Consider the following 16952-nt stretch of genomic DNA (forward strand, 5'->3'; position numbering starts at 1 on the left):
TGGGAGTATTATAAAAAGAAAATTACCAAATCAATTTTACTTCAAATATAATTTATTTGTCATAAAAAAATAACGAAATACAAATTGCGCTACAAATTCAATGAAATAGTATTTTTAGTACATTACCCTTTCTCTACAAAACTGCGCCGAACATGTCAAAACCACTTTTCAAAAACGTCTTTACTCATTTCGGCTAAACGCAATAATAGGCGAAATGACTCCAGAAGTTTTTCTTTGTAGTAGGACTTTAAGTACATGGTCACAAAAGTAGAAAAAGAGTAATATAAACACTTTTATCAACGAGTAAAAATCACAGTGAGCTCATAAATCTAAGTTAGACGTATATTAGGAACTATTCTAAGGTTTGGGCAGCAGCTGGTCTAACGTCAGACCTTCGACCACGTTGTTGGCAGCTTCCAGAAGGTTCGTGGACACAGTCTTCTCTAAATGAGGTTTGGTGGCTCTCAGGATTTCGCCACGGTTCTGGTTAATCGCTTGGTTGGCGGCTTCACCTGGTAAAGTAAATAATAAATAAGTTTTATTACTACATAATATTATAAAAAGGATCTCCTTCAAGTCTGTCTGATTTTTTCGCGACAAACTCAAAAATCGGTGAATGGATTTGCAGATACTGGTTGATAAGAAAGGCCGTTCGTTATAGTTAATGTGTATAAAGTAGGATGAAGATTTGCAAAAACAAAACTTTTGCAATGAGTAGTTCGTTATTTTGCCATAGTAATTTCAAAATGACAAGTTTTTGGACATGGCACGTATTTAATCAACATTTTTGTGTGGCACATTGGGCCAAGCACGAGCGAGGTTATGTAATCCAAACTCGAATGATAGTGATATTTTGAATCATTACCAATAGCGCAATTGACGTTTGTGGAATGTTAATACTACAACTTCATCTATAAACATCGTTTGTGTTAAACTCTCAAAAATACCCTCTTTTAAGGAATGTGTCGTTTTATTACACATCAACCTGTATACATGACCTAACTAAGGAAGCCTTTTTAAGCGACTATCAAGAAGGGAATCTTATAGAAAAATATATTTAAGTATTTATAGAAAGAAAAATATGTCCTGAAGTGTTCATACTTATCTTGAAAAGAAGAGCATTCCTTTAATTAAACATTCCTATTTCAATAGGTAAATAGGCATACAATAAAAATAAAACCTCCCACAAACTTACCCAAATTCTTGTCTCCGTTGAAAAGTCCATCAAGCTTGACCCTGTAATCCTTGATGTTGATGTCGGTGTCAATCTTCTTGAACTTCACGTAGTCCACGCCGTCCTTGTTGACGATCTGCGTGTGGAGCACCAGCTCAGCGTCGCATTTCACTGGAACATGGAGAAGGAACATGTTATATAAGTATTATAATATTATAAAGCTGAAGAGTTTATCTGTTTATTTGCTTAAACGCGATGAGTTCAATTTGAAAAGTCATTGCAGGGTTGCTTAGCTCATTTATTGAGGAAGGCGATAGGCTACTTTTTATCCGGGTTCATGCAGCGGTTCTCTCGCGATGCTGGTGAAACCGCTGATAGAAGCTAGTAGAGAATATAGGCGTATCGGACTTTATATTGGTTTAATATCTGCTTGCGATTTTCTTTTAGATTGTTTAAAGTTTCAATAATTATTTTTTACTTAGAATATGTGCCCAAATCATCTTTGGTATCGTCATTTAGTGGCGTACATCGTAAAGCAAATATTTTTCGTTTATTATGGTATCGTCAGCGATGACGACCATAGTATGACGTTAGTGATGTGGAGATTAAAGTCTATATACTTTTGCCTCTTTAAGGTAAATTCTTAGAAGGATTCATAGTAAAAAGTTCCAAAAAAACGTTGTTGTACTTGTACGTACATGTAATGTTGTTGTACTTGTACGTACGTGTAACTTTGCCTATCACAAAATTCCTGAGATCAATAAAAAAGTCCTCACCAGCATCAGCATTAAGGTTTCCTTCTCCCTTCAGGGGCACGATGAGGACCTGACCATCCAGCTTGTACTGGCCTTCGAAGTGCAGCTTGGGGAAGCGGACGCGAGCCTTGATCTTCAACGTATCAAGGTCCACCCTGGAATGGGTTACATGAAAATATATAATTAGGTACTCAAGAGAATCTTAAATAAGAAAACGCTGAACTAATTGGCCTTGTAAAAAATGAAACCAGGTTTGAGATGGTTATTGATAGCATGCAAGAATTTTGTGAAGTTTTCTCTTTGCAAGGTAGTCATTTATGTGTGTTACACGTATAGCAAAATATGTATTGCTATTAGAACTTACTGATGCTCTAGCAATACTCTTCTGAGCGTTTTTACTAAAACTATTTTATCAGGCTCTATCAATGACTTTCAAACAATATTATGCAGTTATTTTTATTATTAACTTAAATGCCATCTGTCTTAAATAATTAAAACTTGTAAATTAAATCAACCTGGTCTTGATCAAGTCGTATACAAGCGCGTGCGCAAGGTAACATGAATGCTCTTGTTTAACGCTACTTGTACTAGATGGCGCTGGCTATGTTGGAAATATGATGATCATCAAAGGCTTAATTTAGATAATCAATTTCTTTATATCTTTCATTGAATGTCTAACCAAGGGTTATTGGATTTTCTAAAGAGATACCGCGGCCCTGGTACATAAAAGGCCTATGACGGAACACGACGGTTTTTAGTCAACCGACCTCAACATGATTAGGAAAAAGGCTCCGAGGATAATATCTTTCATTGAATCAGAAACATTCTCAACAAGGAAAAATTCGCCCCAAAATAACAAATCTCATATGTGTTGGTTTCTTTATGTCATTATTTTTTCATGGTATGCAAATCTTGGTTGTGGGAGTCGGATATGACAATCATGACTGCACAACCTTGCCTAATAATTTAAAATAATTGCAGTATTCCGTCATTGTGTCTATACTAGAAACATCGAAATCTCGTAATCACAACGATATCTACTACATCTATCAAATGTTTGTCTTATTGCCGTTTTCAACAATTTGTCTATCTGTGGATTTTCTGACTGGCGATGGAAATTTGACATTAGCCCCGTTTGAGCAATATCCATGTCGTATCTCTAGTAAGCAAGTCCTCACATAAATAGGTTATTGAAATCCAGCGTAGGGAGAAACCCTTACTATCAGGTTTATTGATTTATCTCCACAAAAGTTACAATTTAACATACAAATTTTAATGTATGCCAAGTACATAATAATTTGGTATTTTTTACTTTTTGAGATTCGGCCTTTTTAGTGGGTATACCGGGAACGTCGTTACCGGGGAGTCCCACATACCCCTCTCCCGTCCCCCGATGTGAAGGGGATGCGTAATAGCATTTTTAGCCCAGCGACAACAAAAAGAAAAAAAAAAGGTTTCTGACAGGGATTTTGCAACAGCACAACCTTTATAGATACAGGTCGCCGAGGTCCCTATTCACATTTCTTTTTCTTGGAGTTTCACAAAGAGTACTTACGTCAAACTCTTGATGACGAAGCTGCCGGCACCAGTGACCTTGATGTTGTGGCCTGTAGCGCGAAGAGGCGTGTTGTCAGCTGTCAGGGCTTTAATCTGAAACGTCAACATATGGATAATGACTAACTGGAACTTCGAGGTGGTGATGAAGGAATCAGAATTGCGACGATGGTGCTGACTGAAGGACTGAGAGTAGAGTTTTTGAGTATCAAAGAAAATCAAGACTACACTAGGTTACTATAAGTACACGACGATGCTATTCCTCCATCACTTATGTATAAAACCAATCTATTGTAACAGATTTCTTCAGGATTTATTTGCTTATACTCCAACTCTCATACACTTCCTAAACCCCTCCAAGAATACTCACACGCCTACCGACTCGGTTCTAAATGGTAATCAACTTACGTTTTCTAACATCATAACACTTACCAAAAATTGGGTTTTTCTTATTACTAAAAGCTTATCAAATAAGTTGAAATCATGTCACCTCAGATTTAGCAGTTTCCCGTGATTTGTGAAGAATTTTAATATGAACTACTAACCTCAGGAATAAAGAAGGGATCCAGGCTTGGCACATCCAGCTCAGGGATGCCTGTTGATATCTGTGGTCTCAGGGCTTCGATGGACTTCTTCACGCAATCGTTGATTGTGGCAGGATCTCGCTTGCACACTTGGATGTAACTCGCTGGAAAACGGTAACATTACATATAAATATGTAGATGTATATACTGTCACTTAATATGCGTATTAATTTGATAAAAAACAGAAGTTCTTTTGCATTCATCCCTAAAAATGTTATGCCAAACTCTCGACGTTGTATAATTCTTTTGTGTTTGAAAAGAGAAAAATAAACAAAGGTTAAGTTTAAGGTTGTGTAGGTCTTCTTCTTCTTCTTAGTCGTATCCCTCACTGCTGAGGATCGTGACTCCTTCTGATCTTGTCCACTAGATGTCGCCATTTATTGCGTTCTGTTGCTTGATGCATTGCAACATTCATAGGCATCTCCAGCTCTTTGGTAATTTGGTCAGACCACCGTATGGGACTTCGGCCTCTCGGTCTCCTTCCTTCTACTTTCCCGGTCACTATCAGGCGCTCTAAATTATTGGCACCTCTGCGAGCAATATGGCCAAAATATCTCACGATCCTTTGCAAGCATCTTTGTGTAGGTAGAGATCTCGATAAAAATAAATTGTTTGACCTATCATGGACAGTAACATCTCAAATCTTGGGGAAGGTTAATCTCTATTTAATATCTACGTAGCTACGTACATCAGAACAATCTTAGTGAATCTTAGTGAAATAACAAAAAAAAAACACGATTACGAAATGCGATACGACAACAGAAACCTAAGTAACTCTAGCGTATTATTAACCTGTATAGCAAGTGACTAAACTCATTAAAAGGCTACTCATCAATTAACACATGCGTGATTATGTCACTAAGAGAACCCACCCACTGGAGTCTAAACAGTAGGGCGATAGCTGGCCTGATAGTCGAAAAATTTTAGTCGGACTGATACTAGGTATTTACCTAAATGATCGTTATGTGCGCACATATTTATGAACCCATACTAACTGTCGGCTGACTAAAAGTTGCTTACAGTGTGCGATTTTTTCGCCCGTAAAATACGCTGTAATAAACCAAAGTGCTTATTCACAGAAAAGCCTTAAAATAACACGGTTTGTTTTATTACCAGCGCTCTATTTTGTTCAAGCATCGGGCATTGGACGGTAAAAAGAAGCATTGAAAATAGAACATACTAAACCTCGCATCAAAACACGGGCGTAAATAATACGCCAAACGCGAGCGTAAAAACGCCAAACGAGACGCAAATTTTACGGCCATGCAAACGGATATTAATATAGGTATACTATATAAGGATATTAATATTAAAAGTAGGATATTAATATACCATAGTATATAAAGGCAGGCTCTAAATATAGATGCCATTCTATACTAATATTATAAAGCTGAAGAGTTTGTTTGTTTGTTTGTTAGCGCTAATCTCAGGAACCATTGGTCCGATTTGAAAAATTCTTTCAGTGTTAGATAGCCCATTTATCGAGGAAGGCTATAGGCTTTTTATCCGGGTTCGTGCAGAGGTTTCCACGGGATGCGGGTGAAACCGGTGGCAGAAGCTAGTATAAGATATAGATACCATAGTGACATGCAGACCTTAAACTTGACAACATTGCAACGTCCATGTACTATGACACATACAATGAAATGAGTTGTAGGTAATTGCACTTCACAACGTCTAATGCCTTACTACTCGCGTCAAGCCGCACATTATATACGACAATGGCTTATTATTATATGTATTGTACGGATATGGTCACTATTCGTAGTTGTGTTTCCTAAAGTGTGGTATTATATTGGCTTATCTTAATATTGTTATGATACAACGTTGATAAGAAATCATTCTGCTTAATCATTAGAAGAATCTACATAATATCCTTGTTCAATGAACTAATGTTTTCCAGTAAGTTTCCAAGTATACTTAGCTATCTCAATAAAAAAATCAGAATCTTAATTACAGTGAAATATTCTTGAAAACAGTCCTGTACTATTTTCAGCAGTTTCAGAGATAACCTGTTTAGCACAAGCACACAACAAGTTAAATCCTTTCAATGTCAGTAAGGATTATGCTAGAAGCATTTATATTTTTTATCTACCTATATGAATATATTATCGCCCGGAACCTTATCGATTTGAATAAAATAATTGTTCTAATCCATCTGTGAACTTGAACTTAAAAAAATATAAGCGGTTTTTTACCGAATGGAAAATTTATTTATTTATGTTTAGGGTCAATAGACGGAAGTTACTTGATGTTAATGTAATAGGTTATTTTTGTATCAGATTTCGATTTTTTTGCGAAACCGGTAGGAGTTATGGGGAACTAGTTAGGGGAAAGGCTAAATAATAATTAATTATGAAAGTGAAGAGTTACTAAGAGTTTGTTTGCATGTTTTCTTAAACGTGCTAATCTCAAGATCTGCCCCTCTGTCGCTGAAAAATAGTAATTTATCGGGGAAGGCCGTAGGCTACTAAGTATTTTGTCTGAATGCCCGTAGAAGTATCCTTTGGACGCCGGTGAAATCGCTGGCAGTATCCTAATATACATAATATACCTACATATAACTACGTATAACTACAATTTGCACCACATTCAATAAATTCTTGCAGATAAGGAAGCATTTATCAACGCATATTTCATCACTATGATATAAAATTTACATAGAATCGTAATATCAATATGATACAATGAGCTTATGATGAATTTTCTTGGAATAGGTCGTGATAAATAGTAATAAACATTATGAACATTTATATTGATGTTATAATGGTGTTGGTTTTATAGATTGAAGTTATTATATCATTGCAGTGGGTTTGTTAACCCAGCAGTTTCTAAGTGTCCTTTATTGATGTATCTATAACTTGACATATTTTTTTTAATTATTATAGGTAGTATTTGGTTATATAAGCAATTCTTTGAACATAGGACCTTTAAATTATGAAGTTTTCCCGGTGCCATATTAAAACTGTAGAATAAATAAATAAAAATAATGTTAAATATATTAATATTTTGAAAATATGGCGACACTTATATCGGAAACCAAACTCAAAAATAATACAGACATTTTTCACTTTGTTTTTTTTTCTAACTTTGTTTGTTAATGAAAACCACAAATAAACTAAAAATAATAATGAATATCTAAACTATCACAGTACCTACTCAGTATAGCCATAATACTTATAACACGCAATCAAAAATAATGCTTAATCAGTCAGGATCATATTCCGAACTAGGTAAATTATATGTAGGACAAGATCATGATAGTGAATACATTGTTTACATGTAATAAGTATCTAGTTATTGTTGGTTTTATAATTTTATTAATGACTTATTTTACCAAATTAATCGTAAATAAATCCTTTTTGTTTAATCTCCTTCTATACAATTTTTGTAACAAAATAATGCATAGATTTTAACTATTATTTAATGACTGATAATTAAAACATCAAATACTCACGTATTTCTTTAAATAACCCGCCATTGATCACACAGAAGAAAACAAAAGAAGACGTCAAAAATGTATGTGAAGACGCCATGTTTCACTAAGGAGGATTTATTCTATTAACACAAAGTTCTATTTAGCGCGTCTGAAGTCTCGGACCTCACTAACCCTTGCACGAAGACCAAAGATATTATATACCTCGGTTACGAACGAAGATTCAAGCGCCACCGGCTGCGAAAATCAAGGTGACCAGACGAGACTTAGAAACGTAACTATAAAATACCTAGCGACATAAAAAATGGCCGAAAAAATCCTACACGTAAAAACTTGGAAAAAATATTGACGTGTTTACTGCCTTGGGAACTGGTCCTTTAACGTTGTGTAATAGGACCAACTTTGGGTTTAATTACATTAGGTACAAATCTTCTCCATTGTTTTTCGAAATAAAGTATAATTAAGTTAACACACGTGCAACCAAATGATAAGCAAAGATGTCAATGCTCACCAACAAGGTTTTGATTTCCGAATGCATAAATATTTTAAAATTCAATTATGTAATAGCTTTTTGATAAAATGACATTCATATTAGAAACTTTTTCATTTTTGCATGTTATATCTCGAATTATATGCAATTGAGTCATACCAGTATTGACAACGTAATTTTTTTTTTCGTTTATTAAAATTAAGAAGTCACATTTATCATTTTCTTTGTATTGCTCAGTTCCGTAACGTCCGGCTGAATTTCAGGGTTCCTGACGAACACAAATAACCATAGGTCAGAATAAAAGAACTGATCCCTTATTAAGTGCAATTTATTTCCACATCACACAAACTGTCCGTTCATATTTCATTTTTCAGAATCAATTGTTCTACACGTTACCTACTAACTCATATTTTTACAAAAACGATCTGTTTTACATCAAAATATTTCTCTCCGACTATTATATTTTAAGTCTTATTGATCACTTAATTTCCTACCTACGAACACAAAGCGTATTTTCTCAATAAGCACTCTGTCTATCTAGCCTTCAAAGCTTATGTAATAATATCTATAAACAACTTTTTTAAAATCTAATTCAGTAATTGATGGCCACGTGACTAAACTTTGCACCGACTTTAAAATCACGTTTAATTAATCAGTTTGGAACTTTAATTCATAATAAATAAAGTGTAAAGTACAAAATTGTGCCAAAAGTTTGAGCTTGAACTAATATAAACCTTGTGCTTTCATGAATAAGGTCCATTGTCGTACTTGCTTATCTATAAAGAATTATACAGGAGGGATTTCCACCTCACCCAACGATTAATTATTATTTTTAATTATATAACGAACATCGAACATGTCTATTAATCGAATCATTTCAATCTAACCATTCAAATCATTCAAACGTAACTGAATTTTGGCGTATTGACGGGGCCATTTTGAGATTATGAAAATTGTTTCATTAACTCCTGCCTGACGCCTGATTATAAGGCTATAATCATCCAACCTTCGTAGCGCTAAAATATAAACCAATTAATTATTGACAGATGTGGACCTACTAAAACATTTATCATATAACCCGGTCTTCAGCTAGATTCCTCTTAACTTCAAAACCTTTTCTTGAAAGAAACCTATGTTCGTGTCATCGCCATTTGCGTCGCCGGTTTTCAATACTTTACAGATATTAATATCTACTTCCGTGGTCCTCATGAATATCACATAGTAACTGCTCTTGTTCATAAGCAACTTAATTAGCTGGTGCTAATTATAAAATTCATAGCCATGATTTAATGATATAAATTCGTAGCACATTACAGGTCTGTATATAAAAATATTATGCTAGGTATATCTAAACAATTTACATGATATCAAAGTAATTTTTTTCTGGACACGCCAACCGCACAACCAATCTTACCAAAGGGTATGGGATTGCCCGGGTAGCTCTTCAAACCAATTGAGTTACACTCCATGTAAAACACTGGTACTCCGATGCATCAGGTGAGATTGGAAGCCGACCCCAACATATTTGGAAACAGACTAGGCAAATGTTGAGGTATAGTACCTATAGTATCACGAAAATAAAAATAAATGGGAAAATAAGTGACCAAGATACAGTCAAAATTAAAGTCGGACACCGGGCTCCATAATGAATTTCAAAATGAAAAGAAATGATCCCTAAAATAAGAACAGAAGTACTCATTAAGTCAAAACTAGTTTCAAAACACATTTCACCTATAGGTAAAGATGGTTTATTAGGAAGCCAGAGCGAGTCACCGGTTTTCAAATAAAATCATTTGAAACGTAGTTTTCGTATCCGTACAAAATTCACAAATCTATTTTTATATTTTATGGCCGAAGATTATAAACGATTATTTTTATTTATTACACTTTAAGGTCATATAATAAAACCTATTCCTTGTCTAGATTTGATTACTAGACAACGAATTAAGATGCAACTTTTTACGCGATTACAAAAAAACATGTTTAGTTGTTTTATTTGAATATTAAATGGCGTATAATCGATCATAATAATAATTTTATTCGCGGTTTCCTTTTGTAAGTCCTTGCACGAATCACTATAGTAACGTGTGATAGATCAAACTGGATGTGAATTGATAATTCATTGCTTTTAATAGACATAGCAACTATAGCATAATAGCTCTCAATACTAGATGTCCTTCGGTTTCTATTGCCTACAGGTCCTCAATCTCCTCTCGTCATAATCCCACTTTTTTTGTGAAAATAGAAATTATTAAATCTTGGTCTTATCTCTGAAATCATTTTGAAGGGGCAATCAAAACAGGCAACAAAAACTTTGTTTATTTTATTTTTGTGAAAATTTTCAGGCCCTCATGAAAAAACCACGAAAAACAACAATTATAATGATTATATAGGTAGGCACAGCGTAAAGTTGAAATAATTACTGAATTAGCTGTAAACACCTCGGACCATGTAGGTACTCGATGTTTCCTGAAATTGATGTACTCGTAAATATAAACAACATATCACACCTATTCCTTAATCTATGACTGGCTTCTGCCAGCGGTTTCACCCACATCTCGTGGGAACCTCTGCACGAAGCCGGATAAAAGCCTATAGCCGTCCTCGATAACTGGGCTATCTAACACTGAAAGAATTTTTCAAATCGGACCAGTAGTTCCTGAGATTAGCGCGTTTAAGCAAACAAAGAAACAAACTCTTCAGCTATATAATATTAGCATAGATTGATTGTTTAGAAGATGATGATGAACATCTTTAGCGGTTGCTACGTGTACGAAGAGGCCAGCCTTACGAAAAGGCTGGTTGTCAGATATGAAGGCTGAGGTTTGCCCGGATAACTGAGTACATACCTAGTTGGGTAATGGCTAGGCAGTTTTGATACCAAAGATTCGACACGTTATATAGAAATGTAAATATCTAGAAAGCATTTATAAAAGTTGACTTCGCCAAAAACCTTCAATAAAATTAAAAATAATTACCATATAAACTGATTAGTCACTCAGTGCGAGTGACTCAGTTTTAAAAACTTGATCTGTTTTTTCTGTTACCTATTTTCGCTCATGTAATCCTTTGCCGGCCTCACATAGGACCTCCTATTTAGAATTCTACGCCCCATACCCATCAGATATTCTAGAAATCCCATCACACATGAGAAAACACTTCATCACAGCAAGTTACAATTAACTATTTCTAGCAAAAACATAGTAACAAAAACCACGGCAAAATTGTTTATGTGTAATAATAAACTTGTTTCGGTTAGCTATTTTTAACTAATGTCGAATTTGACTTTATAAACAGTCGTTATATTTAGGATAGGACAAATAGTGTAGTAGGCTATGGAAAAACATACGTTTCTACGAATTCAGACCAGGACATATTTATAATTTTTCTGCCAGCAGGGAATCTGTATTTATTTACCACGAAGATATTTACAAGTTTATAAAACGAATATATAAAAGCAGTATTTATATTATTATTCCGTTTATGATTAATTTTTCATTGAAATAGTTAAACTTTCTTGAAACTGTGTACTGTCAATATATGTATAAACTGTGTATTGTCAATGTAGTCACCTTTTCAATAGATTAACTACGTTCTTCTTGTTTTGTTAAATATGTATCCATTCTCGTAAACTACAGAACCGATTTAAAAAAATCTTTCATTGTTGGAAAGCTGCACTGTTCCCGAGTAACATAGGCTATATTCTATCCTGCTACGGGCAGTAGTTACCACGGGACACGGTCGAAATCGCGGGAAAACGGCTACTTTACTATAAACCATGGTACAAGATCATACCAAACTTGATTATTTTTAACTCATTGTTTTTACTAAAGCGTGTGAATATTTTTTTGAAATTAATTATGGAGGTACCTTTTAATGTGTAATTAAATCGTTTTTTAAGAAGCGTGTTATTCCATTGTTATCTTGTGGCAAATGCAACTATTTGTAGGTAAATATAGTGTTGCCGTATGATTTACTGAAAAATTAACAATACGAACGTACAACATGCAAGAAAATCAATAGTGATTTTCTTGCCTATAGAGGCATATTCATTATTTATTATACTTACTAAGTAACATGAGTGTTTGTAAATTAATTCCTATGATGTTATATTTTATTAGACTTATCTTAACAAAAACATTAGAAGTTAAGTGCACCGGTAATTTTACTACTTTATAGGTCTTCCGCAAATGTAAACATATGAATTAATAATTCTACATTAGATAAACCTAATTCAATTATATATATATATCTTTATGCAAATCTTAATTTTCCATTAAATAAATATCGCACTTGACATTAAATATAATGTTAAGTAGGATTAACTTTTCAAGTTCCAGCATCCAGGTGACATTAGGTATATTATAAATAGGTGTAAATAAGTTTTTTTTTTTGTAAATAAGTTGTATTCCAAAAAATAATTTTAGTAAATAATTAGTTTTAAGTTTTTTTTATGTAAATATAGATTTAGTTTATTTTAAAATATAATGTACAGATTTTGAGGTAAATAAAACATTTCACAAAAGAAAAGAAATAGTAAATAATGCTCAAAGTAGACAATAATCTATTGATGATAAAGTTATTTTTGAAAAATACAATGGAGGAGAAAAGGAGGAAAGGAAGAGGTCCTTACCTCCGTTTTGGGAATTCGGTTCAAAATAATTACTAATATAATCATCGCATAATGGTAAAATTTTCTTGATCTAATAAAATTCACCTTAATATAATAAAACATTAATTTTCATGGCATGATCAAAAATAACATCGTAGAATACACTGTTTCACTAAGATAGAACATGTCCACTCTTGAAGATCCGTGTAGATAATTTAATCTAAAGCGTCATAAACAAGTAGAATCTCAAGTGAATTCTCATAACTCACTTTTTTGAGATACTGAGTGATGACATTTGAAACAGAATTGGCTATTCGTCAATGCGTACTTATTTTTAAACATCTTGGCTATTCGTCACAATGCATATTTTATTTATACACCTCGATTCTTAAGAACCAAAGAGAACTACTTAATTTGAGATAAAAAAAACTCCAGAGCTTTTCATTTTATCTAGACATAGATTAATAATTTACTACGGACGCAGCAGTTTCCCAAAACCTTGACCTTACGAAAATTTTGCGAAAAAAAACGTTGCAACAAAGTGCAATGTTACTATCATTGTGTGAGTTATTGACGTCATGCCATTTAATACAAAAAGAATTAAATGCATTCGTCTATTATCTTGTGTAGTTTTCCTTAAAATTCTATATTTTGTGTACAGAACCAAGTTAAGGTTGTTTGTCTGCATATGTATCAAACTTTGAATTAAAATAACTACAAAATTAAATACCCAGTTAAAAGTTGGCATAAACAGGTTAAATAAAAATCAATACATTGATTTATTCCGTTAATTTAGCAAAACTAGATTAATATCTACTTAGTTCAATCTTTATCGAAGAGATGAAACTAGTCTACTTAACGTATTCGGGAAAATTATCCGCAAATATACATACCTATTATATACGGAACTTTCACAACTTTTATTCTGATTTTATATGAAACGAAAAGCTGTTTCATGTCCAAGACGACATTTGTTTATTACATCGTTACTTGCTCGACAAACCTATCAAAAAAGTTGTTGCTGCAGGATCAGTCACGGCAGTAGGCATAATTTGATCGATGGGATTTCCCCAATTTCTTGACGTCATAGATATCCATATAAATATGTAGATTGCTTTTTGTGGTTATGATCAAGTATCTGTTGTTTATAGTACAAAATAATTATTATGAAATCACGTTTGTTATTTTCTTTTCCATAAGACCCAGTGATGTTTATATTTAATCCACCTTTGAACCTTGTTTGGATTTATTTTTAAAATGTATTTAAAGGTTATGCAATAAATAAACGGATTATTAATATCTTGTCAAGTATGTATTTAAAATTATACTTCTCAAATACAAATCTAAAATTAGGCTTTAATTATGAAATCCGGATCAAAACAGGTAATTTTCAACTTTGATTACTCTCAATGTAAATTTTAATATTAGTTAGGAAGTGATCGATTTGACCTAGACTTGCAGTACTTTATGGCTATTTGCATATTTTCATTATCAAGGTAACCACAAAAGACCGTTGGCTGTTTACCAACACATACATATGTATTAAGTTAGAATGTATATCTCTCAAATGAATTATTGTACTACAAAAATAACTTGTTCTATGTTTTTGTACGACGATCTATAAAAAATCTCGCCGTCGTCATTGCTTTTTATTACTATATTAAACTATCTTAATCATTTCATAGTTGTGTTAATGATTACTTTACATAACTTCATCGTCAAATTAATCATTTACTTATATGTGCATTTTATCACTAACATGACAACTGTAACTCTTATATGGTTCGATCAAAGACTATAAAACCACTTGACTGCGCATACAGTGCCCCGACGCTCGCCAAAAGTTAGTGATTTTGCGCGTACTATAAGGCTACGATCAGTACGATCCTTTAGTAGCGACCGTGAACTGACCAATAGTAGCCGCGGATTATGCCGCGTCCCCCCGCCCGCAGTGGTGAGTCGTGTTCTTAGAAGAAATTGGCGAGTGCGCTCTCTAGTGGTTATTTACTTTATGGGTTCGATGCATTCAAAGTATGTTTCATCAAAAGTATCAAAAATTCTTACGCTTCTAGAATCAGAACGTACCTTAGGGGGAAAATCAAGCTGTCAGTCCAGCGGCTGATCTCTCTCCGGTCGTGTCGGATTGCCGTCTCAACGGGCTATGAGAGTGAGAGAATAGAGAGTACTTGTACTGTGTCTACTAAGCGATTATTTCCCAGATACAGGGATGCCTAGTTGTGGTCAAATGTAAACAGTGCATGTAAACTTCTCTTTAGAAAGTATATGTTTCATTTGATGATATCCTGCGCAGATGGCTGATTTTCTTCGAGAACAATGTTAACCTAGCTAGATCCGTGAACTTTAGTACAACACACATACGAGTGCTGAAAGGTAAATAAGGGTGAAGAGTTCACATTTTCATATCTCACTAAAATGTATTTTTCATGGAATTTAATTTAACATTTCCTGTTATATCAGTTTCCAGTAATATGTATGATGAACTAGTTTTCATTAGGTTTTCTCTGCATCATCAGCTATCAAATGATACCAATCCTACATATGATAAGTACCTCGTATAAATGATTGACGTCAGAAAAAAGCATTTGATAAAAATAAGGACAAGGAAAATTACACCGGAATCATTTTGCGTGAATTAGATACTCAATAAATTAGAAAGCACCTTTATAATTTGCTTGCTCCATATTACTCTGTCTGTCTGTCCAAAAGGCCAAAACTACTGAACTGATTTAAATAAAGGTACTGGGTGTACTGGGTCTTGCTAAAGCCTAAGAAAAAACACAAGTTAAGTTTTATCCGGGTGCAATAATTAGTTCCCTCAGAACGCAAGTGTGACTGCCAGTTTTAATGCTTCTACAAATACCAAGTAGGCCTTTGGAACCTACCTCTATTATTAATTACAAGTGAATATGTAATGCACAATTCTCTTCCTAGTTGCCTTGGTCAAGACATTGACTAAACAGCCAGCTCGTCATGTGTCATGGTAATCGTCTCATTACAAAGACTACGAAAAAGTGATAAATATTAATACGCATGAAGGTATTCATTTATCAAATGTTTCAGTTATTGTTTTCAGTTTGTAAAATAAAAGTTCGAGAAGTAGTTTCTTATTTTGTAATTTGTAGGTAATCAGTAATCACATGCACATTACATTTTTACTGGAAAAAAATGTGCTTAGGTAATGGTAATTTATGGTAATAAATACAGTCAACAGACCTGCAGACATCGACTTCTACAGAAAGACACATGAAAAGTATTGTGAAATCTTTTTTTTCTTTACATACGAGTACAATTTAAATCATTTAAATCTTTATGTATCCTATACTAGTGAACTAGTCAACAAAGCAAGCACAAATTGTAAAAAACTCGTAGGTATAGTGTTTAGTTAGCTCTCATATTTTTAGTAAAAAAGTGGATTTTAAACTTTGGTTTTTCCAGCAATTGAATTCTATGTTGCTACGTAGATAACTTTTTTACTGGATATAGTGTTTGTACTCTGAAACATGTGTTTCTAGGTAGTTATCCACTTCTATGGAAATAATATAGTTTGCATTTTTTTAAATTAAAGAATTGTCTTTTAGGCCATATAGAACTGCATTTTAGCCATCACAGTAGGTACATAAACAAACAATAACAATTATCATTTTATTTCTCATCCACATTTAAGTGCAATCAATTCTATATTCTGACGCGTATATTTGCATTGATATTATCATTAACTTGTATTCTGCGGAATATTTTCCAGATGTCAGAAGCTTAAAACTACGTATCTATTAAAACTGTTGCGTTGATACCTATTTAGTTTTTTCTCAATAATCGCATCTAAATTAAGAAATCAATCTAGGTATGCAGTTTTCCTCAAAATCTGATGGACATGAACAAAAAAATTCGTAGAATGCAACTGCCTTTAGTTTGTTGACGCATTTATTTTATTGATACCAAATCGAAGAATTCTCATATATTTAGTGTGAAATGAAAAATCTAGTGTGCCTAAACAAACCTAAATTAATTCATGTAGATAATAGACGCCTGAACTTGTTCCTCTCGTTTACCTGTAGGTAAACGATAAAATTACAACGTATTCTACTTCGGGGTACCATCAGTCTTACCAAGGGGTATTGGGTTGCCCGGGTAACTGGGTTGAGGAGGTCAGATAGGCAGTCGCTCCATGTAAAACACTGGCACTCAGCTGCATTCAGTTAGACTGGAAGCCGACCTCAACATAGTTGGGAAAATGCAGTATTCTACTTCGGGGTAATGCTTTTCTCATTTCGGTGGGATTGGTTGGGTCTAGTTTATGATCTCTATTTGTTTATCCAGAATGAATAC

General features: G+C 33.7%; 1 protein-coding gene across 1 annotated transcript; it reads right to left on the minus strand.

The window, feature by feature from the left end:
• Positions 1-30: 30 nt before the first annotated feature.
• On the minus strand, positions 31-7696 carry LOC110379272 (uncharacterized). The gene is made up of 6 exons (XM_064034609.1): positions 7525-7696; positions 4029-4171; positions 3485-3579; positions 1951-2084; positions 1196-1345; positions 31-512 (listed from the first exon to the last, which is right to left on the minus strand). Exons 1-6 carry the CDS (start codon positions 7601-7603, stop codon positions 358-360), a joined length of 756 nt encoding a protein of 251 aa, XP_063890679.1. The 5' UTR covers positions 7604-7696; the 3' UTR covers positions 31-357.
• Between the last annotated feature and the right edge of the window lie 9256 nt (positions 7697-16952).

This window comes from Helicoverpa armigera, chromosome 5 (genome assembly GCF_030705265.1).
Source record: "Helicoverpa armigera isolate CAAS_96S chromosome 5, ASM3070526v1, whole genome shotgun sequence".
In the NCBI taxonomy this organism is placed as follows: domain Eukaryota; kingdom Metazoa; phylum Arthropoda; class Insecta; order Lepidoptera; family Noctuidae; genus Helicoverpa; species Helicoverpa armigera.

Excerpts from the sequence above, each read along its gene's own strand:
- LOC110379272 (XM_064034609.1), bottom strand. The coding sequence starts at position 7,603 with ATGGCGTCTTCACATACATTTTTGACGTCTTCTTTTGTTTTCTTCTGT. Across the intron at positions 4,172-7,524 it reads CGGGTTATTTAAAGAAATAC|CGAGTTACATCCAAGTGTGC; the intron begins GTGAGTATTTGA and ends ACCGTTTTCCAG. Across the intron at positions 1,346-1,950 it reads AAACCTTAATGCTGATGCTG|TGAAATGCGACGCTGAGCTG; the intron begins GTGAGGACTTTT and ends TCCATGTTCCAG.